Below are 24,106 nucleotides of genomic sequence, written 5' to 3' on the forward strand. Positions count from 1 at the left end.
GGCAAACTTTAAATGACACTTTTTATGGATATCTTTTAAGAAATAGCTTTCTTTTTGCCACTCTTCCATAAAGGCCAGATTTGTGCAATATACAACTGATTGTTGTCCTATGGACAGAGTCTCCCACCTCAGCTGTAGATCTCTGCAGTTCATCCAGAGTGATCATGGGCCTCTTGGCTGCATCTCTGATCAGTCTTCTCCTTGTATGAGCTGAAAGTTTAGAGGTACGGCCAGGTCTTGGTAGATTTGCAGTGGTCTGATACTCCTTCCATTTCAATATTACCGCTTGCACAGTGCTCTTTGGGATGTTTAAAGCTTGGGAAATATTTTTGTATCCAAATCCGGCTTTAAACTTCTTCACAACAGTATCTCGGACCTGCCTGGTGTGTTCCTTGTTCTCCATGATGCTCTCTGCGCTTTTAACGGACCTCTGAGACTATCACAGTGCAGGTGCATTTATACGGAGACTTGATTACACACAGGTGGATTGTATTTATCATCATTAGTCATTTAAGTCAACATTGGATCATTCAGAGATCCTCACTGAACTTCTGGAGAGAGTTTGCTGCACTGAAAGTAAAGGGGCTGAATAATTTTGCACGCCCAATTTTTCAGTTTTTGATTTGTTAAAAAAGTTTGAAATATCCAATAAATGTCGTTCCACTTCATGATTGTGTCCCACTTGTTGATTCTTCACAAAAAAATACAGTTTTATATCTTTATGTTTGAAGCCTGAAATGTGGCAAAAGGTCGCAAAGTTCATTGGGGCCGAATACTTTCGCAAGGCACTGTATCTCCAGATAAATGTTGTAATTCTTCAGCCATTCCTGGACCTGTGACAAAAAAACAAGCTACAGTACCAAAATATATGATTGAATGACTCTGTCTCTTTGCAGCAAAATCTGCAGAGCTGGTAAGGTTGTATCCCCCATATATTTTGTATAATTCTTTAAATAGAAAATTCTAAGATTTGAATCTGGCATTGTTTTGCGTAGCAGTTTATAAACCATGTGCCATGGAATTGGTACATCAAATCTATTCACAACTATTTTGCAATCTACACTACTTATTTTTACTAATGGAGTTCAAAATGTCCATATTGTTTTGCTAGCTGCATGTTTGATATACTGTAACTCCACCAGTACTATTTATGATATAATTTACAAAGATTATACCTTTTTTTAATATATATAATGTTTTTTTTTATCAATTAGTATATTTGAGTTGAATTTGTTGTATTATTTGTTCTGTCTTTTTTGGTGGATTAAACTGAAATTGCAACAAACTTTCTATGGCTTGTTTTAAAAATAGCGATATTTTGGAGATGATTTAATAAAAAAATTAAAAAACGAAAGTGAGATATGAATAAAGGGAAAAAGGCCATTCTTGAACATGGGGTGAGACATTCTTACTAATTTGCTAGAGAACCAGTTCGGATTTAAGTATAACTTTTGTATGACTGACACCTTTAGTGAGGTCTAATGCTTTTATATTTAAGAATTTCTGCACTCCGAATTCATATTCGTTATATAAATAGGCCCTTATAATTTTGTTTCTTGCCATCCCAAATAAAATGGAAATCAATCTTCCGAATCAAGATGTGTTTGCTCATGACCTAATGCACTTGCACAACACAGAAGTACATGCATGTGATACATTTATACTCCAATTTGACATGGTTTTGCGCATGTGCTAGATGATAAAAATTTCAGCTTCAGTACTGGCACTCTAAAAAGTTTGGTTTAAATACCCACTGGGGACACACTGACTGAATCAATGTTGTTTCCCCATTTCAATGAAATACATGGAACCAACGTGGAATAGACTTTGAATTGACATCCATGCCCAGTGGATTATTTTCCTGTGGATGTTTTGGCTCACATTTTGAGATGGTAAAGGATGAACTGTACAGGCAACCGGTAGAGTAAGTTCAAATGTAATTTTATTCAACATTCTGGCTTGTAAGGAACATTTCCAAGATTTGGCAGTGCTTTGTTTCAGACTGTATACCAAGAAGTGTGATTTGGCAAGAACAAGACAAACACAAAGTAAGCACTTGAAATCACTGAGTGTGTGCACGGGCATGTATTTTGCCATCACACAATGATCAAATGAGTCAAGCCATTCTATAAAACCACACTGTAGATTATATTAGGCCTACATGTGGAGATTTTTAAATAATCATCTGTCTATAGCTAAATTAGGGGGTGCTAATTTCCAAGAAATGTAGTCTACACTGCAGTGAAAATAATTAATTATTTTCAAAATCATACTTGGTGACTGACTTCCTTTCTCCAAACAGCAGAGGGCAATAGTCACATGGCTGAATGCTATACAATTTTGTAGAAAATAACAGCTTATTTCTTGGCATTAATTGTTGCATTAAATAGTTTGCTATAACATGTACTGTATACTACAATACAGAGGCACTGAACACCAGGATAAGATGAAATGGATGTAATGGTATCATCATACAATGTTTTCCAGTCAAATGCATGGTCTACACACCCTTCTTTTATGTAAAGTCTATGGTTTGCACTCTAGTCTGAGCTACTTGGGAGAGATGTAATTGGATAGATATCATAATGATGAGAGGTGCTGCTGGGATGCACAGTATCTAGTCACTGTGTGTGCTGAGGTCAGCTTAAAAGAACAGGAAATTAAGCCATGTCCCAAGCATATGGGAACTAAATGATCTGGGCATGTGGAGGCAGCATATGGATTAATCTGTACCTCTAGGATCTGTATCTAGGTTACCTACTTTTACCTTACTTCTAAGTTCCACCAACCCAATAGCTATAGCCACAGCAAAATAATAACTAAAGATCCAAGTAAGACATTGATGAGGAAAGTGACTCATGGGAATTAAATACACACATTTACTCATCACATCCTTAGGTCGGCATCATTTGTAGGTGTCAAAACAGTACTACGTTCAGTGTAAAACAATAAGGGAAATGCATGAACCATTAGGCCTACATAATTGAATGTTTGACATTGTGTCTGATGTCTGAAAGTAGGTTATATACTACAAAGCTCACCGTGACTCTCCCTCCCATCTCAAATTTAGAGAATATAAAGGACAAATTGCATTAGGCTAATTTCGTTCTGTGCGATATGACAGAAGACATGCTGATTGGTGGGTAGAGGAGTATGAGGCGGGCACAATGAAGACTCAAATTACAATTGGTTTTATGCTGGTGACCTTGACTGCTGATTCCCTCATCAGACTGATTCTCTTTCCTCTAACACCGATCTAAAATATATATTGTTTTACCATGTCTCTCTGTTTTGCGTTTTAGTAGATCATGGAGCTAAATGTTGTATTTTGATAGGCTAATATGTGTATGTGATAGGTTACATAAAATTCAATAAAGCTAAATCCATCACTGTATAATGTAGACTATATGGTGAGGCCATTCAGCCAAGATGTGGCAGTCACGGATTGATTCCACCATCCTACTTGTTGTACATTTTGTATGTTGTGGTGCATTAAAATACCAGAAGACCAACTTGATGTCAGTCTGGATCTCAGTGGGAACTGAAAAATCCCACCTCTCAGATTTCATTAACCCCATTATCATAAAGCCCCACCGTGTACTATAGGAGACCCAACACTCTCATACTTGCAACCCAAAACAAAAAACAAGACAAATATTTGTCAATCTTATAATCAATATTTTTTTGGACTGTCCTTATATCAGGAAGTATTTCCTTAATTGTCAACTGCATGATTATGGATAGGCCTACATTAAAACATTAAAAAAACCATTTACTTTATTATTCAATAGTGCACATTTTGATACTTTGATACAAAACGTTTGATTTGTGGAAAAATGGTACAGTGGAACCCCTCTCTCCCCCAGTTGTATTTTAGCGTTGACTCTGTTACGTCAGCTGTTTCTCTGCTGTCCTGCAGTGTCCGTGTTTTTGTAGCTGAAAGTGTGAAAAACTGACTCCGTTGCAATGGATAGTCGGATTTAGGAGAATACCTCAGCTTGGAAAGCATGAGTGGGATTGTTAAATTTCTTAAGTTAACCAAGGATACGGAATTAAACGTCTCTGCTTGGTAACTGCATTTCTATTTTCGGGTGGGATGGAAGGACACTTCTGCGCAAGGGACTCATTTATGCAGTGGTTAGATCTCTGGCTAGCAAAGCTAGCTAATGTGCAAATGCTAACTATAAAAAGAATCAGCTAGCTACAAGAAACGATTTGCATGAACGTCAGTGGATAGGTTGACTCGTTTAGCATATACAAATGCATTCCGTCAGCTTATTGTAATTTGTGTATTTTACTAAATCGAATCACTTAAAATGGATTAATGGATAGTTTACAAGCTAGCTAGCCAATTTAGCTAGCTATGGATTGTTGTTGTGTTAGCTGACTTGCTATGGTTAGCTGTCCAGTTAAATCAACATAACACTTGTCTTTGAAAATGTGGTGACACGTATTTAATGGTAGTCAGTACTGTACCCCTAGTATGGGAAATATATCCCAGCAAGCTACTGTTAGCTAACGTTAACTAACTAGCTAGTTGATGGGTTGAGATGTAACTTGACTTCCCAATTAAGATGTAGCACGAGACAGCTGAAAGTTAATTCTAGTTTGCTAGCTAGCTAGCTAGCTCAGCTCATTCCTCACAGGAAAGATTGTATTTTAACATTTATTGCATGAGGGGGTGCCCAACAAGTCAGGCAATCATGTCTAGTAAAGCCACGACTAAAGAGAAGAAATCTGGTAGCTTCAGCAAGAAACTCTTCAGACGAGGCTCTGTGCGCTCCGTGGGTAGTTTTATGGGCAGAGTCCTCAGGACCCTGTCAACCCTATCCCATTTTGGATCAGATGGGCATGCTATTGAAGGCGACAAAGACGACGGGGGTTTCACATTATTCAAAACTGGAGGCAAAGATTCATCAGCTTTGGATGATGGTGACCGTTTCCTCGGAGAGAAGGTCCCTGGAGTGTCTGGTCTCAAAAACCATGGTAACACTTGTTTCATGAATGCCATCCTCCAGTGCCTAAGTAACACTGAACTCTTTGCTGAGTATTTGGCACTGGAACAATACCGGGGAGTCGAGGAAACGGATGAGGAGAAGGAGAAACCAAAGACAAACGGTGTGCATTTGGGGAGGAAGGGCCCTCATGACAGAGGCGAGGTGACAGAGCAGCTGTCTGGACTGGTCCGGGCCCTGTGGACATTTGAATACACCCCACAGCACAGCAGGGAGTTCAAAGTAAGTTGGTACAATGTATCATAAAGCAAGACTGCTTCTCTCACAGGACTGCATTTGGTCTGCAGAATCAGCCTATACTTCACATATTTGAAATGGTCAAATACATTTAGGCTACATCATACTTCTGAGACTAGGCTATCACCAGCATTTTCAAGCAGTGTTGCTTGTGCTGTTTGTTGCAGAATGCTGTCTCAAAGAGTGCTTTGCAGTATAAAGGCAATGCTCAGCATGATGCCCAGGAGTTTCTGCTCTGGCTTCTGGACAGGGTACATGAAGACCTCAACAACCATCCCAACAACAGGCCTTCCATTAAGGTAAACCTTTGTTTGCGCATCATAGAGTTAGGGCCTACTAATGCAACTTCAGGAACGGTGGTAGTGGCCAGGTTAGCACAACGAGACAGCTAGTGATGTGACCCCGAGCTAGCAGTGAATGGAGCTGTACCTGAGGTGAGTCAGCAGTCTTGAGTCGACGAGGTGACAGGAGGTGGCTGGCTAATTGTGATGTCCTTTGAAGCCTCATTCAGACATTCCAAACGGATTAACATTTGAGCAAGGGTAAGGGCCTGGCATCCTGCAGGACAGATTTACAGACCTAACCCATTTCTGAACGCAGAGCCCCATATCAGGCATCAATCTTCCAGAGCACTGGAACAAACAAGTTAGGAGAGAGAGCTCACTTCCTTACTTTACTGAGTACTGACTGATTCACCTCCTAATGGGAGAATGAACAGGAAGTGATGGTGTTCTGTGTCCCTTTCCTGGATTGCTTCCCATCCGAAACAGTTTGGAACAGTTTGTGTATATATTATGGAGACATTTTATTTGTTTTGGTCATAGGCAAGGAGTTTTCAGCTGTTTGTGCTGATGTTTTATCTCGAGGCAAGCCAAAATGTGTAGCCAAAGTCTACGCCCCTTTTTCGGTGATTGGTCAACAGTAGGGATTCTTCAATGAAGAGTTTGTCATCACAAATCCTCTTCATTCAAATTTTGTTCACTTGAAAAGTAAAATTGTGCAACTTAGATCTCAGCAAAAACGTCAAAATGTAATGACAGATTTCTTCAGTTACCTTAGATGAATTCTGACTATGTTGAGGAAGTTTATACTGGCTACGGTGTCTTAAGATGGACAAACGGTACTATTGTCACTTTCTCGTTTTAAAAGCAAAGGTCTTTTAAGGGAGTATGCGAGCACATTCGTTTGGATCACCTTAGGGCGCGAGCCGAACCGAAGCATGAAGAAGACTTTAGACATGCAGAGTGAGAGACGTGACCTGAATAGACCCCACAGAGCTTTTGTTGATTAGTCTGCCTTGTCAAATGCTGATAGTTCCTTGAGGATAAGTCAGAGGAGCCGCACCGTCACAGGCAGTTTTGTTTGTATTTTGGTCTCTTATCCTTTCAATGTTTTCCAGACAGCTTTGGATGCTCATTGACGTAGTGAATAGAATACAGCCTCAATATCCTAAATCGTCTAATATGCAGTAAGAGCTCATCCACTCTTTTGTCCTATTAGCCACCAGTGGAAGAGGATGATGGGGGTCTAGAGGGGCCTTCTCTTCCACTCTCTACCGGTTCATTTGTGCAAGAGCTTTTTCAGGCCCAGTACAGGTAGGTCTTATTTGATGCTTACCCCTGAGGAGTTTTATAATCTCCATTCTGTTTATTTCTCATGACTTCTTTTGAGACAAATTAGTTCCCTTTCTTACCAACAGGTCGTCGCTCACCTGCCCACATTGCCAAAAACAGAGCAACACCTTTGATCCTTTCCTCTGCATCTCCCTTCCCATCCTCTTACCTCACACAAGGTGAGTACACACCTCTGCTGTGTTCCATCATTCGGTCTGGTGGGAGGAACAAGACTGTTGACAAGTGTTGAAATGTACATTTTTATTTTTATTTTTTATTCACCTTTATTTAACCAGGTAGGCTAGTTGAGAACAAGTTCTCATTTACAACTGCGACCTTGCCAAGATAAAGCATAACAGACAACAACACAGAGTTACACATGGAGTAAACAATAAACAAGTCAATAACACAGTAGAAAAAAAGAGTCTATATACATTGTGTGCAAAAGGCATGAGGAGGTAGGCGAATAATTACAATTTTGCGGATTAACACTGGAGTAATAATTTATCAGATGGTCGTGCAGGTAGAGATACTGGTGTGCAAAAGAGCAGAAAAGTAAATAAATAAAAACAGTATGGGGATGAGGTAGGTAAATTGGGTGGGCTATTTACCGATGGACTATGTACAGCTGCAGCGATCGGTTAGCTGCTCAGATAGCAGATGTTTAAAGTTGGTGAGGGAGATAAGTCTCCAACTTCAACGATTTGTGCAATTCGTTCCTGTCACAGGCAGCCGAGAACTGGAAGGAAAGGCGGCCAAATGAGGTGTTGGCTTTAGGGATGAACAGTGAGATACACCTGCTGGAGCGCGTGCTACGGGTGGGTGTTGCCATCATGACCAGTGATCTGAGATAAGGCGGAGCTTTACCTAGCATGGACTTGTAGATGAGACTATGGTTCATTTTAATTTCCCAGGGTTGCAGAAGCAAAGTAAATAACAAGGAATGTCGTTTTAGTCTCCAAAATGGCATATTTGGCCCATCTGCAGACCAAACCAAGCCAGTAATTATGGGACTCTTCTATTTCTAAAGTCAATTTAAGGGCTACGTGCCCAGACAAACATTCAATGGCTAAAGCAAAAAGGGAAATAGACTTACTTTTAAATCTGAAATGAAGATGTAGGCCTATGACTTTTTAGGAATATGTTAGGTTCTTTTCTGTCATAGTTTTAGTATTTTGAGTTTCATTATTTGTGCCTAGCAGTCAAAACCACCCTTATGCTCACTCAGCTGAGGATTCATAATGCTCCTAAACTGAGGTACCTGGGACACGCATGGCCTTTTTTGTCCTCATGATACAGTGATGTCCTCTGGCTGTAATCTGATTGATGACAGAATGTTGGTTCTCCAGACCAAGGCTCAAAGGCTCACCACTCTGGCTTCACTACTACTTCTTCCTTCTCCCAGAAACACAATTCTGTTACTCAACTTTGGGTTATCAGTTATCACTAGTCTGAAACATCTAGGTTATTTCTCTGAATAAAAAATATTCTGCTAAGCCTCTTATGCCACTGTTTCTGGCCATAGTTGAGCTGATGTGAAGACCGATCCTACATAACTGAAGTTCAAATGAGAGAAACTCAGAAATGGCAACCATCTTAAAAATGAGGGTTCTCCAGAATGTAGGGTGTCTCAAACTGAACTCCTGAAAAAGCTGCATTGCTGTGCCTGCTGGCTAAATTCTTAGTGTCAGCTTAGAGTAGCACTGATCCACACAGTCACCAGAGGAATCCTGCTCAGTGCTCTCACAGAGTAATTACAAATTAGCAGTCTCCAGACAGTGTTGTAGCAGCATTACTAGGAGAGTTGGAAACGTGTCCTCTCCTAGGAGGTTGATTATTGGACATAATTATGTTTAATTTGGCGAAAGTTGAGTTTGTCCATTCTGTTATTTCCTGGCCTTTGTCAGTGGTTTTTATCTGGTGTTTTGTAATTCCTTATATGGTGCTAATATTTGATCCCTGTCATTCCCATGTTTCCTCTCTCTTCCCAGGCCTCTGTATGTGACAGTGGTCTACCAGGGGAAGTACTCTCACTGTATGAGGATCGGCGTGGCCGTGCCCCTGAACAGCACCGTGTCCAGACTCAGAGATGCTGTGTCACGTGAGACCAAGATCCCCCTGGACCAGGTGCTGCTTCCTTCCTGCTCTCTTATCCCTAGCAGACTCAGCTCTGTCTTACTAGGTTACATACACACAGAAGTTAACTTGATTGCTTTATTTTCTGGTGCTACCTAGCTACTAAGGATTTCAAAGGAATATTATCTGAAAAGAACAGTAAAGGAGCACCCTATTTAGGCTTACTTTTTCCTTTAATGATTCATCCCTGGGTAATAGTCTGATTGTACCAGCAGGTGTGACCATTTCAGCATTAATAACTGCTTTACAGTGTTGTCGTAAGTTCTATTAGGCTTGTGCATCATCGTCTCTTTAATCAGGATGACGGGATCACTGGAACAGAGCCCATTTTATCGAAGATCAACAAAACTGATGCCTTGGGTTTGATGTGGCTGAAACTTTCATACAGTGCTGTCATTGGATTACATTAAGCAGAACACTAGTGTGTGTGAAATCCTGGTCTGAATAAGAAAAGTTGTCATGATTGAGGTATAGGGCAAGGACTCCAGGAGAAAGGGAGGAGGTTTTCAATCATGGTGTGTAGTCTTCCATATTTACCATTGTTCTGTATTTGCAGAAGAGGTAGGCCTATACACTGTAGAGAATATTGATGTCGCTTTTTTATGTTCTGTAATTCATTCACTGAAATGGGCATGGCCTAACTCTAATCTGTTTCACCATTGGGGAGGCAGGGTAGCCTAGTGGTTAGAGCATTGGACTAGTAACTGAAAGGTTGCAAGTTCAAATCCCCGAGCTGACAAGGTACAAACTATGTCGTTCTGCCCCTGAACAGGCAGTTAACCCACTGTTCCTAGGCCGTCATTGAAAATAAGAATTTGTTCTTAACTGACTTGCCTAGTAAAATAAAGGTAAAAAATGGCAGCAGCGTATTGATTTGTTTTGGCCATCTCCGCATCCCTCTGATTCAGTTTGTTTTGACGGAGATGTACTACGACGGTTTCCATCGCTCCTTCTGTGATGACGACGACGATCTCGATATCATTCAGGAGAGCGATTCCATCTTTGCCTTTGAGACGCCTGAGATGTTCAGACTAGAGAACATTCGAACCAAGAGAGGTACCTCTTCACTATTCATCTACTGTTGATATCACATTATTCAATATGTTTTGGGCATTTCTCAATGGAAGTTTTTTTTTGGTAGTGTACTTGTCATGCATTCTCTGTAATGTATATGGAAGTATTGACTGAGTATCAATGACCGATTGGGATTTGAAATCCAGGGAGTCTCCTTGCCAACCTGAACCAGAACAACTTAAAGTTTGGGAATGAGATGAGCAGGACTCCATCTTTCATGCAAGGAGCCGTGATTCCTTCCACTGCGTCGGCCAATAAGAACACAGGGGCCGACAAGATGGTCCTGCTGATCTGTAACCGAGCCTGCACCGGTCACCAAGGGAGGAGGTACTATAGAGATGAAATATTAAGAATATTGACTGCGATGTTGGAATTGTATTTCTATGGGTACGACTGCCCAGTGTTTTCAACTGTCCTCTGAAACCGTACACCATGCAGGTCATATGATATTTGTTATATTAAAATATACTTGGGAGTCTGTTAACAGGAGAATATCATTCCCTCTGTTCCAGGTTTGGTCTTCCATTTGTTCTGTACATGGATCGCACTGTGACCTGGGATATCCTGCAGAAGGAGATCCTGGAGAAGATGCATCACCTGCTCAGACCAGGAGTTTACATTCAGGTGGGTGGAGGATAGTGAATGGAAACACAACCCCACAGAAAGCAGGTCAACAACAAAAAATCAAATGCCTACTAGTGCTTTCACTAGTAGGCACTGTGGTTTACTGCATTTAACCCCCTAGAGTTGATCAATTACAAAACAAAAAAATCCCCATCAAAATCCGTCAGTTTAAGCTAGAGATGTTTTTTTTGCATTGGATGCCTCTCAATCCACTGTATCCACCAGTTACTCACTTCCGCATCTGCGGTGAATGGTGACAGAGCTAGAGCGGTGTTTGTCAGACCATGAGACATCGCGAAAATTGTTCTTCTCATGAAAAGGTCTGTAGCATCTGAACAGTTTGACCTAGAAACTATTATGACCACTCTGCAAAGTAAGACTCCCACAAACTGTTTTGCTCTATGACCCCCACAAGTGTCTCAGGACTCGTCTGAAGATAACCAGGTACTGGTTCAAAGAAACAAATGGAATTATGAAGGTAGTTTTGAGCCTGCACAAAAAAGGGGTTAAATATGTGTATAAAAATATATTTATACACTACCGTTCAAAAGTTTGGCTCACTTAGGGTCACTTTTCTGTGTTTTCCATGAAAACATAAATTAAATGAGTTGCAAAATTAATAGGAAATATAGTCAAGATGTTGACAAGGTTATAAATAATGATTTTTAATTTAAATAATTGTGTCCTTCAAAATTTGCTTTCGTCCAAGAATTCTCCATTTGCAGCAATCATAGCCTTGCAGACCTTTGATATTCTAGTTGTCAATTTGTTGAGGTAATCTGAAGAGATTTCACACCATGCTTCCTGAAGCACTTCCCACAAGTTGGATTGGGTTGATAGGCACTTCTTACGAACCATACGGTCAAGCTGCTTTCACAACAGCTCAATAGGGTTGAGATCCGGTGACTGTGCTGGCCACTCCATTATAGACAGAATACCAGCTGACTGCTTCTTCCCTAAATAGTTCTTGCATCGTTTGGAGCTCTGCTTTGGGTCATTGTCCTGTTGTAGGAGGAAATTGGCTCCAATTAAGCGCCATCCACAGGGTATGCCATGGTGTTGCAAAATGGAGTGATAGCCTTCCTTCTTCAAGATCCCTTTTACCCTGTACAAATTTCCGACTTTACCACCACCAAATCACCTCCAGACCATCACATTGCCTCCACCATGCCGGACAGATGGGGCCAAGCACTCCTCCAGCATCTTCGTTTTTTCTGCGTCACACAAATGTTCTTCTTTGTGATCCGAACACCTCAAACTTAGATTTGTCTGTTAAATAACACTTTTTATAAATAACACTATTTTCCAATCTTCCTTTTTTCCAATCTTCCAGTGTCAGTTCTTTTGCCCATCTTAATATTTTCTTTTTATTGGCCAGTCTGAGATATGGCTTTTTCTTTGCAACTCTGCCTAGAAGGCCCAGCATCCCGGAGTCGCCTCTTCACTCTTGAAGTTGAGACTGGTGTTTGGGGACTTGCGAGGCATCTGTTTCTCAAACTAGACACTTATGTACTTGTCCTCTTGCTCAGTTTTGCACCGGGGCCTCCCACTCCTCTTTCTATTCTGGTTAGAGCCAGTTTGCACTGTTCTGTGAAGGGAGTAGTACACAGCGTACGAGATCTTCAGTTTCTCGGCAATTTCTCTCATGGAATAGCCTTCATTTCTCAGAACAAGAATAGACTGACGAGTTTCAGAAGAAAATTCTTTGTTTCTGGCGATTTTGAGCCTGTAATTGAACCCACAAATGCTGATGCTCCAGATACTCAACTAGTCTAAAGAAGGACATTTGTATTGCTTCTTTATTCAGAACAACAGTTTTCAGCTGTGCTAACATAATTGCAAAAAGGTTTTCTAATGATCAATTAACCTTTTAAAATGAAACTTGGATTAGCTAACACATGCCTTTGGAACACAGGAGTGATGGTTACTCATAATGGGCCTATGTACGCCTGTGTAGATATTCCGTTAAAAATCAGCCGTTTCCAGCTACAATAGTCATTTACAACATTAACAATGTCTATACTGTATTTCTGATCAATTTGATGTTATTTTTAATGGACCAAAAATGTGCTTTTCTTTCAAAAACAAGGATATTTCTAAATAACCCTAAACCTTTGAACGGTAGTTTATGTTTCCTGAGTTTTTTTTATGTCCTAGATTTAGGACAGACACTTCAAAACCTTGTTTCTTCCAATTCATTTTTTGACTCTCCTTTTTGCCATTCTTAAATGTGTTATTCAATGCATTTCTATGGGCTTTAGTAGTAAAGGCCAAAATCATAATTTTATCAAATACATTTTAAATATATTTTTTATACATAAAAGGGTCCTAAAATTCAAAATCAACTAGCTAAATGATCCATAGTATGACCGTCTTAAAACAATTTCAGATGTTAGTTTAGCAAACCCTATCCTATGTCTTAGACTTTAAAGAAATAAACAGTTGATTCCCATCTAATGGCATGTTAGACGTTTAAGTTGCCTCATTGGCTAAAATGTTGTTGGTCTGGTTTGAAAAGCACGGCCGTGGCAACATGTCTATACGTAGCAGTCAGGTCGTGGGAATAGGGATAGTGAGTAACTAAAGTCCTGGTATTATCTGTAGGTGGGGCCCTTCAGCCTACGAGTGGTTGGTGTGGTTGGCATCACGTACCTCCTGCCCCAAGAGGAGCAGCCTCTCTGTCACCCAACAGTGGAAAGGTCAGTCTCCTTGTTATTCCTGGTCCTCTGTAGGTCAGTTGGTAGAGTATGGTACTTGTGATCAAATTAAGAGAGCACATCTGTACGTAAAAAAATGTATGCACTCATGACAGTAAGTCGCGTTGGATAAAAGTGTCGGCTAAATGGAATATTTTATATTATTTTTCAACTGTAGCTCTCAACCAGGGTCATGTTCAGCAGGGCACATAGCAAAATATTTCTCACCTGAAAAAGGACTTTTGTGTTCAGGTATTATCTCCCCTTTTCAAAATGTTATCTTCCTACTGAACACCACCTCCTCTCACCAATTCACAATTTTGTTTACAGTTTACTGCCTCCTTGTAATCCTTTAACCACACTTGAATGCCAGATCAGATGCTCTTATGTCACCAGAACTGTTAAATGGCATGCCTTTACATGTTTTGGTATCTGTTTCTTCACACACTGCTTGCTCAGCAGGTTTGGTTTATAGTTTGTCCCAGTTGCTGATTCAATTGAATAGAATGGGAGTTTGTCACACAGTACACACATTAAAAAGCTGGGTAGATGTGTGTACAGCATACAAAAAGACAGCCCCACGGGTAATGTAAATCTAATTCACTTAGATTTGTAGTGTTTTGAAGATAAGATGAATACAGCTTGTTGGTTGATATGTGTTTAAGTTGTGAAACTGGCTTGTTCTCGTTTTTCCACAACATAATCTTTCCTTGGCAGAGCGTACAAGTCCTGTGGCCAGGGGGGACCGCCGCACGTCAAGATAGTGGTGGAGTGGGACAAAGAGACCAAGGATTAGTGAGTGAACGCTGCACAACAATATTGCTGGTGCTCTGCATTTCTTTGATAAACGTCATGTTTCTGGGGGTTTGTGGTGAGATTTATCCTGCAGGGAAATACATGACCATAAATGATCCCCATAAAGCCACTAGGGATGGGGACGGTTATTAGAATATTAGAATATCCAAACAGATGTTAGTACTCAATTACTTGCGAGGGTATTCATTTAAAAAAATTATATATAGGCTAGGCCTATTTTAATGAAAAGACTGTCTATAATGTAATTATCTGTGACATTGCTACATGCAAGGATAGACCATGACATTAGACATTTGAATAAAACAACAGTTTTTAATGAGCTTTTATGAATGCGCTCCATTAAAAAAAAAAATCCGTACCGTTAGCCTTCACGAGTATAGCTTGTTATTGTCGGTCAATCAAAGCAGCACTACCATCAAAGGCTCCATGTGTACCAAGTGAAGTTGGAGCAGTACATTTTGAACCTCATAACTTTTGGGAAAAAATCTATACTGAACAAAAATATAAACACAACATGTAAATTGTTGGTCACATTGTTGGTTTAATTTCTTATGGGCAGGTGGGACGGTAGCCCGGCCAACATCCGGTGAAATTGCAGAGCGCGAAATTCAAAGACACCAAATTCAAATATTTAACATTCTTGAAAATATGTTCTACATCAAAATAAAGCTTAGCTTCTTGTTAATCCAGCTGCTGTGTAATATTTCAAAAAGGCTTTACAGCGAAAGTAAACCATGCGATTATCTGAGGATAGCGCACCGCATACAAACACATGAAAATCATATCAACCACGCAGGTGTGCCACAAAAGTCAGAAATAGCGATATAATTAATGCCCTACCTCTGTAGTGCCAAAAGAAGATCTTCAAACTATCCCAGAAACATCACAAATGGTGCTTTTGTTCGATAATGTCCTTCTTTATGTCCCAAAAATGTCAATTTATTTGGCGTGTTTGATTCAGAAATACACCGGTTTCAACTCGTCCAACATGCCTACAAAGTATCTAATAAGTTACCTGTAAAATTGGTCCAAACATTTCAAACAACATTCCGAATCCAACCTCAGGTGCCCTAAAATGTAAATAATCGATACAATTTTAGACTGAATAAACTGTTTCTAATACCGGATAAAAACGACGTGAAGCGCGCTCCAGTTTACGCGCACAAAAACAGTAGAGTCCACCTGGAGTGACACAATGAATAGGACTACTTCTTCAATTCTCAAAAGAAATGAATTTATTTAAATTGACTGATTTCCTAATATGAACTATAATGTTGTAAAATCGTTGAAATTGTCACGTTGCGTGTTTTTTTTTTTTAACGTATGTATTTTGATTATCCAGATATTTGAATAGTGAAAAGATGTCAAATGCCCATCCCTTAAAGCCAACAAATATTAATTTCAACAAAATATATTGTTTGTCTAAAGACAGGGGTGAGAGAGTATAGCAGACGAGGCACTTTGATGTTTGTTTTTGCTTTTTTAAGGCAAAAGTCTGCATGCTTCAGTTTGGCGGGCGCCTTGCCGAACTCTGCTTGGCAATCCTGAACGAGTGTGCTTGCATACTCTTTTAAATACCTTCGCTTGATAAATAATAAGAAAAAAAACAGCAATTGTACTGTTTGTCCATTTTGAGATGCCGAAGCTAGTATACACTTCCACAAAATAGTCAGAATGAATCGAAGATAACACAAGAAATCTGTAATTCATTTTGACGTTTTTGCCGAGGAGTTCATAGTCAAGCAATTTGACATTTAACTAAGATGTCTGGTGCAGTATTTATTTCTGAATTTAAAAAATGTGCATGAAAACAAGCCGTCTCTCGTTGAATGACAAACGCTTTGTTGAAAAATCCCTACTGTTGACCAATCACCGATGAAGGGGTGTAGACTTCGCATACCGACTTCGGGTCAGTTCGGCTACTGTGCCCGAACATCCGAAAACAGAAATCATAATATATGCACAAACTCTTAGGAACTGTTTCGGCTGGGAAGCATGCGGGTGCCTTTAGACATTTGGAGACAGGATAACATAAATGAATGAAATCCTTAAGTATTAGACTACCTTAAGCAATACCCACATATTGGGAAGTGTCAGATTTAGTATTTTGTGTTAGGATAGGAGGCAGTGTGTTGAGTGATTTGATTGGCTGACTGTGATTCTCCTTCCATGCAGTCTGTTTGGCCTCACTTCGGAAGAGTACATCCCTGATGCTGAGAGTGTGTATCTGCACAGAGAGCAACACCATCAGCCCCAGGCCTGCACCCTCGCTCAGTGCCTCCAGCTCTACACCAAAGAGGAGCAGGTAACACTGGAGTACACACACATTGTGTTGGTATCACAAGGCCACACACAATGGCTGTCGATGCATTTATATGCTGTTGTATGTATTTAAACAAGAAAAGAGACTTGGAAAAAGGAACATTCTCTTCTTACCAGAGGGTTTGTTTATTATTCCACAGCTGAATATCCAATAGCCTTTCATTTTGTTGAAATGCTGAGGGTGCTGGATATTCTGCCCCTAATTCTATGTTTGAAATACAGCATTTTTATAATGGCTTCTCTCTGTCTGGAAGGACACCAGATAGACTGAATATACACTGTGGTTAGCAGAGGCTGGAGTTGGTCAGTTTAAGAACTGGCACTGGTCACAGAAATGAGGGTGCTGTGAAAACATGGAGTAGATCAGTCAGGAACTCCTTCTGTGAGTGAGACTGATTTAAAAGCACTGCGGTGGGGAGCTTTTCCTTGATGGCTGCGTGTGTATGTGTGTGTGTGTGTGTGCGCATGGGTGGGCTGTCTCTGTTCCAGCTAGCCCCGGATGATGCCTGGCGCTGCCCACATTGCAAGCAGCTGCAGCAAGGCCGCATCAAGCTCAGCCTGTGGACCCTGCCTGATGTGCTCATACTGCACCTCAAGAGGTTCAGACAGGTACTGCAGCAACAACAAAGCATTCAGCACCCTTTCCAATTCCCCCACTGAGAATTGTGTCCAATCATTCCTGTTTTGTTTTTGTAACGGTAGTTGCTCATGCTTTGGGCGGCCCGACTGGTTCCTATTCTTGGTTTGCCTTCAGTCAGTGTTGCTTGTTCTGTCTTGTCCATGTTCAGTCACTACCACTCAGTCTTACCCGGTGACCTGTCACCTGCCTGTCTGAGGCATGTGTAGCGACAGTTCAGTTTACTGGGTACTGTGTTTACTGCTGTGTCCTGAAGGAAGCTGACAGGAGGGTGAAGATGCAGAACATGGTGCGGTTCCCTCTGCTTGGCATGGACATGGCTCCTCACATGGTGAAGAGGTCCCAGAGCAGCTGGAGCCTGCCCTCTCACTGGTCACCATGGAGACGACCCTACGGCCTGGGGCGTAACCCTGACGACTACCTGTACGACCTGTACGCCGTCTGCAATCACCACGGAAACATGCATGGAGGCCACTACACAGGTAAGACCGGTGGTTTAGCAGTAAGGTGGTAGTAGTCACTGACTGGAGGTAGATGGATAGGAAAATAACACTACATTCTGACAGCTTCTTCACCATCACCCTAAATCTCTTGTTCTTCTAAACCCCAGCTTACTGTAAGAACTCTGTTGACGGCCAGTGGTACTGCTTTGACGACAGTGAGGTCCAGCCCGTCGCTGATGATGATGTGTGTCAGCAGACGGCCTACATCTTGTTCTACCAGAGGAGGAACACGATCCCCTCCTGGTCCGCCAACAGCTCCGTAGCAGGTCAGTGGTGACTTGGAGTGTGGGATTTTCCTGTTTCGTTAAGATGGTGTGTTATGTGGTGCTACAGGAGAAATGCCATTAAGTGACATTAAAACTGTTTGTCCACTCTTAGTTGGACAGTAGCATCAACATCTTGTTTATCTTTGAGAGATCTGAGGGTTTGACTGTCGTGTCTATCTGTGCCAGGCTCCACCAGCTCATCTCTGTGTGACCACTGGGTGAACCGTCTCCAAGGCAGCAGGCCGGCCAGCCTGGCTTCCGGGGCCTCCTCCAGACGCACCTCTCTGGCCTCCCTGGGCGAGTCGGTGGAGTTCACCACAGGGGACCGCAGCGAAGATGACGGTCAGATACACTGGGTTTCTCTGTCTTCTTTCTCCATCTTCACCTCTTTTTGCCCTCCTCTCTCCCTCCTTTAGCTAGTTATTTCTAACCTTACAGGATCTGTTACTATGCCCAGTTGAGAGAAAGGGGCATTAAATGATCCTTTCATTGAGTCTAGTGCATTAGTGTAAACTCATTTATTTGTATCTATTTAGGTGGATTTTCGACCCGTCCCTTTGTTCGGAGCATCCAACGTCAGAGCTTGTCTTCCAGGTCATCCATCGCCAGTCCTCTGGCCTTCAGTGAGAACAGCATGAAGCCCTCCTGGTCCCTTTCTGCCAAGCTCCATATGAGGTCCAACTCCCCCTCACGCTTCTCCCTGGACTCACGCTCCTCTCCCCCCTTGGAGAGGATAGGAGAAAGGGGAGAGGCCTGTGATGACAAGGTATCCACGTCTTGCTTCGGTAGCTACAGCCGGCATGAAAGCTACCCTGGTGGCAGGGCCCCCTTGGCCATGATGGAGGGGAACAGCACCGACCAGGACCATGCCAGGAGGATCCTAGACGAAGTCTACTGCAGGGCCCCGACGCCGGCCGATAAGAAGAGCTCCAAGAGTGACCCGACTGACAACAACAACCAGATAACAGCCCTGGACCAAAACGCACAAGCCCCCCTGTCGAAAGAGCAGAAACGCAAGAGCAGCACCGCCGGATCTGCCCCAAAGTTAGAGAGCGCCAGGTCCAAAAAGAGTTCCATCAAGTCTGAGCCAGAGAAAAACTCCAAGAAGCGCCAGTGTTCGTCCTCCACCCTCAAATCCTCTACATCCCAAATGTCTTCCAGCCCTGTGGTAAAGGGCCCCAAGGCGACCACCTCTAAAGACAAGACCACCAGCAGCGGCAGTGCTACGCCCGCCAGGACCTCATCCAAAAAGAAAGAGTCTTTGTCTTCCAAGGGTCCTGACTCGGCAGATGGAACCCCCCAGCGCAAGCAACGCATCTCCACACCGCTGTCCTCCGCTTCCCCCTCCCCCACCATAAAGAAGAGTGCCTCTGGCCTTGAGAAGACCACCTCTGGTCGGAAGAAGCTGCTGGAGAGGAGCTGCAGTCGGGACTCGGGGTTGGTAAGCCCTCTGGTTGATAGACCACGCTGGGGCAGCAACGCTGCAGCCAGGACCCCATCAAGACTACTGTGGAAGGGGTCCGTCCAGAGAGGAGGTTTTTGCGGAGTTCCATCAGCAGCTCCTCTGTCACCAGCCTGCGCTCCCCCAGTGTCTCCTGTAGGGACCCTAGGCACAGCAGCAAGTCAGAGGACAAGGGCCTGTCGTTCTTCAAGAACGCCCTGCGCCAGAGAGAGTCCCGTCGGTCGGCCGATCTGGGTAAGACCAGCATCCTGGCCAAAAAGGCATCTGAGAGGACAGCCAGGCGGAGCGTTCAGGAGGGGGATGGGTCAGGCAGTGCCTCAGAGCATCATGTGAACAAGGTTGTCATTGAGGTAAAGGAGTCTTCCAAGCCCTCCACCCCAGTCAGACACTCTCTGTTGCCTGTTATAGGTAAATCCAAGTCTTCCACTTCTGAATCCAGTCTTAATTCTCCCCCCAATGGGAAAAAGCCTCTTGAGAAGCAGGCATCCTCCAGAAATCTTTCTGCCAGCATGCAGTCTGCACGCCCAACACAGAAGCCTCAATGACATCATATATCGATAGCAGTCTCGTTGTTTTATGTATGCAGCATTTTTTTTTCCGTGTGCCTAAGATATAAATATATATAGATTGAGAGAGTATATAATATATATATATATACTTGTATTTTTCTTTTCATAAGCAAGATGTAATTGATCAAAAGCGCCTTTCTATCCTGTCATGGAACCAAATCATTGCCTTCGGCAAAGTATGGTATTAGTCTACTACTGTACACAAAACTGAATAGGAATGTTTTAAGATAGCACTTTGTAAATAGAGTATGGAATATTTTTCCCCAGAACAACGCTATATACAGTAACATAGTTAATAAAAAAATCTATTACTGTCAATTTTTATGTATTACATTTACTTGGTTTAAAAAGGTCACGTGAAACCAGAGTAACGGGTCTAGGACTTGACTTTTATTAAGGCTGTAAGGGTACACTAGTCTGAAGATATTTTGTGGAGTAGTCTAAAATGTTACTCCTTTTCTACACCTGGTGCTGTTCAGAGGGCAATACTGGCACTGTTTGAAATATTTAAAATGCTGAGGTTCTGAAATAAACATAAAAAATATCTATGTCGGGTCAGCAACAGGCGTTCTGTGGTGCGAAACCAGCCAGGAAGTGATTTTTTTGGGGGGGGTTGGGGGACTACCCAAAGTTTTTAGTATAAACAAATATATGTATATATTTTGGGAATTGTTTTTGGTCAACAAATGTGTTTAGTTTAGGAACTCTGTTTCCAAGTATTCTCTTGAATAAAAAAAAAGAGACATGATCGTGTCTCAATGTAATCAAGGTATGAAATGATAGTTCTCAAATACAATCTGTTTTTGGGCTTAGTTATGGTCAGTTTGCAGTGTACAAATTATTCTGAATATGTTCCGGCCCCCGACCATCCGTGGCTGAATCTAGTTGCCTACCCCTGATCTATGTGTTCAGTTACCAGTCCTGGTAGCACCTCTCAACCTGTGGTACCTCATGAGAGATTAACGTTTCTGCCATGTATGGAATAACAGCCAGAGGCTGCTGTATAGTACTGATAAAATCCAACACCGCTCATTTAAGTTGAACATTTGTGCTTATTTGCCTTTGTCCTGTCTTCAGATGAAGTCAATTCAATCTAAATAACACACACTGCACTGAATGTTTTGCTATTTGCTGTTACTTGAAGCGTACATACGTAACTGTACAACTGTCAGGCCCTGCATGGGGATGTTCTCCTTAGTTGAATGATAGTTTGACGAGTCATTTCAGTCAGATCTGGTGCCACCCCCATTTCTGCCAAGCTTTTCTAGCTGTAGCTTTGACCTGTTACTGAACTCTCCCTGTGTCTTGCTGTAACCCGTTTGGTCATCTACCAAGCCCAAGCCTTTCAGTGCAATAGTTCTCAAGACTGTTCATCAGTCTTACCTTCTATGTTAAATATAACTTTAATTATGATTTTAAGATACCAGGGTAAACATTTTTGGTGGTCTGCTTGTAACATATTGAAATCTTCAGATACCATTCTACTGAAATGGCTTTTAACACATTTTGTAATATTTCGCTTGCCGACAATGTAAGAGACCCAGTTTCTCCAGGGTCTTGAGATTTGTTATCTCTAACCAACTGCACCAAGTTTAATATTAAACCCCACTGCAGACATTTTGCTGCCAAAAGCTACAGTCTGTCTGAAAATGAAACCCCCACTGTTACATGTGAACTATTTACATATGAATGATTGTGTAGGGGCTCAGCAACAGCCTGACAACCTGTCACTTGTTATTGTTGCCCATGGCTACACTGTCATTAAGTGAGCTGCTGCTGCTGCAAACACTGGTGAAATGGTGTGCTTTTGATCCAATAACAGCGCTAGCTCACTGAATTACTTTGCCTTGACCTGAGGGGTATACTACAAAACAGAATCAATGAATTAGCCAGCTACCTTTGATAACCAACCAGAAATAACTTGATTTTATGGTTAGTTAGAGCATACCCATTTCAAATGTAACTTTTTATTTTGTAGAAAGATTTCAGAATATTTATGTTAGCTGGCTAACTCCATGATCCTGCTTTGTATTTTACCCTTCTGAAGACTTGTGTTGACTTCCAGATTTAATATCTTGGCCTAGACTAGTTTATCATGATCTTGAGTCTCACTGATGACCCGGGTTCCAAACCTGTTCGGGTACAATTCTCCTGTTGCCATGTTACGAGTACATTTTACCACATCTTTCACAAAATGGACATAAAACATATTCTCAACGTTTAGGTGATGAAAAGCTTTATTTTATGGCCCATCCTCATCTTTGAATATATTTTATTTGTGAAATCAGCTTTCACAGAGAAATCAGCTGCCTGCAACAATATTATCCTTTTCGGCTTTTAAGTAGATGGTTGTGCCACTATGATGTCAATCGATGGAAACAACCATTTCAACACTGTGGAAAGCAGTATTGCATGATAACTCTAATGCATGCATCTCCTTAACTATGCAATAGATTGTTGCTATGTGAACCAGAGAGTAAATGTACAATATATCCTATCTTCCAAACGCCAGCAATGGAGAGCATGGTTAGTGTCTTCCATTGCTTTAATTGCACACGTATGTTTTAGGCTTTTCATATTATTATTATTATTATTTTTTATTTTTTTTACATGTGAGAATGTTACCACATTGCAAAACGGATGTAACCCAAAATCTTTAAGATGCTGAACATTTTGTATTTGTCTTGTTTTCTAACTTAAGTTTACACTAAATGGATTTAGTCTTAAGATTGTTTTAAGGGATTGTCTCTACCTTTTTTTTACATTCATGTTCATTATGTCAATATATGTTAATTGTTTTCCACTATGCTGGAGTACGTGTTCAAAGGGTGCTCTCTTTTTAAAGAGCAGGTTATCAGTCTTCCTCTTGCCCTCTTGTTCACCAGCAAGGACTTTATTATTAACACTACAGAAACTACAGATGGACTCCATATTTAGCCCAGTCATCTCATGTATTGCCTGTGCACTCTGCTCTCATTTCACTTTTCTATGAACTGGTTGACTGTTAGATTTAGGTATGAAAGGCATGTCAGTTAATGGATGAATGTCATTATTAAGCAATGGGAGTGTTGTCCATTTTGTTTTTAAAGAACACTTTTGGTCTTGTTGTAGGTTTCTGCTTCAACCCCAGTTGTAACCTGATTCAGCTTATCAACCAGCTAGGTGTGCTAGATGAGGGTTGGAGGGAAAACCTACAGGATGGTAGCTCTCCAGGAACAGGGTTGGAGAGCCCTGGTCTTGGACATCTGACATAGTTAGTGGTAGCTAATTAGATCGTGTAAAGACCATGTCATTAATCAGTCATATGGAATTTGATTCATTCTTCTCTCCTTGATTGACACACTGGACTGTAGATACTGACTACCTAATAGTACCAGGCAGCAGCCCACATTTCTACAATACTACAATAACACTATCTTAGTGGTTATCTGTACAGTTGTAGTCTTCTGGAAGTTGTTCAAAAAGAGTCCGGGAAAATATTTGATGATGAAATAAGTTTTGGAAAGTGCATGAGACTGCGTCAAACCTTTTTATGTTAATTTATTTGTATGTTTTGTTTATGACGTATATGCACTTTTAATATTCATTTTTTTCTCTCTTTTTAAAAAAAAAAGAATGCATTTCTTTGAAAGAGAGACATTATGTTGGTTTACCAAAGCAAAAACAACATGTAAAATGTAATAATAAAAAAAAATGTAAAGCAGTGTTATTGTACATGGTCCCTTTTAATACACATCTTTTACACATCTCCAGTATGATGAAATAATGTTGTCCACTGTGACCCACTAGAGGGAGCTTGTCTCCTGTGAATGGTTTTGCTTTGCACTGTAAAGCCAGTTCATTGGACATCAGTTGTCCAACTGAATATCCTAAAACGGGTCAAATTTATTTGGTATAATTCTACAGTGTCATGTAATTAGCCTACTACTTAATTGTGGGATTATTTACATAATTGTTTTTTTCTCATTGTGAGGGTATTCCTGGTTCCTTCTGACCCCTGACCCTGCCTTACATTGCATTAGGACAAATCAAATGCATGTACCGCAATGAATTTGAAAGTGCTGACTGCTAAATATTTACAGTAGTGCTTGATGTTGGCACGGAGTTAAATTTCCAACCAGATCGTCAGGATTGTC

At 41.3% G+C, this 24,106-nt stretch overlaps 1 protein-coding gene across 1 annotated transcript; it reads left to right on the top strand.

Annotated features, from left to right (window-relative positions):
• Positions 1–3,900: 3,900 nt before the first annotated feature.
• Positions 3,901–23,673, top strand: LOC135555658 (ubiquitin carboxyl-terminal hydrolase 31-like). Its single transcript, XM_064988286.1, is given in 17 exon segments — positions 3,901–5,237; positions 5,420–5,551; positions 6,753–6,847; positions 6,952–7,044; positions 8,857–8,992; positions 9,910–10,057; positions 10,222–10,402; positions 10,588–10,699; positions 13,304–13,398; positions 14,113–14,190; positions 16,387–16,516; positions 17,023–17,142; positions 17,427–17,652; positions 17,781–17,939; positions 18,126–18,281; positions 18,476–19,428; positions 19,431–23,673. Coding segments are annotated over 17 exon segments (3,894 nt in total). The 5' UTR covers positions 3,901–4,673; the 3' UTR covers positions 19,947–23,673.
• Positions 23,674–24,106: the final 433 nt, after the last annotated feature.

Source organism: Oncorhynchus masou, chromosome 15, assembly GCF_036934945.1.
Source record: "Oncorhynchus masou masou isolate Uvic2021 chromosome 15, UVic_Omas_1.1, whole genome shotgun sequence".
Taxonomy (NCBI): domain Eukaryota; kingdom Metazoa; phylum Chordata; class Actinopteri; order Salmoniformes; family Salmonidae; genus Oncorhynchus; species Oncorhynchus masou.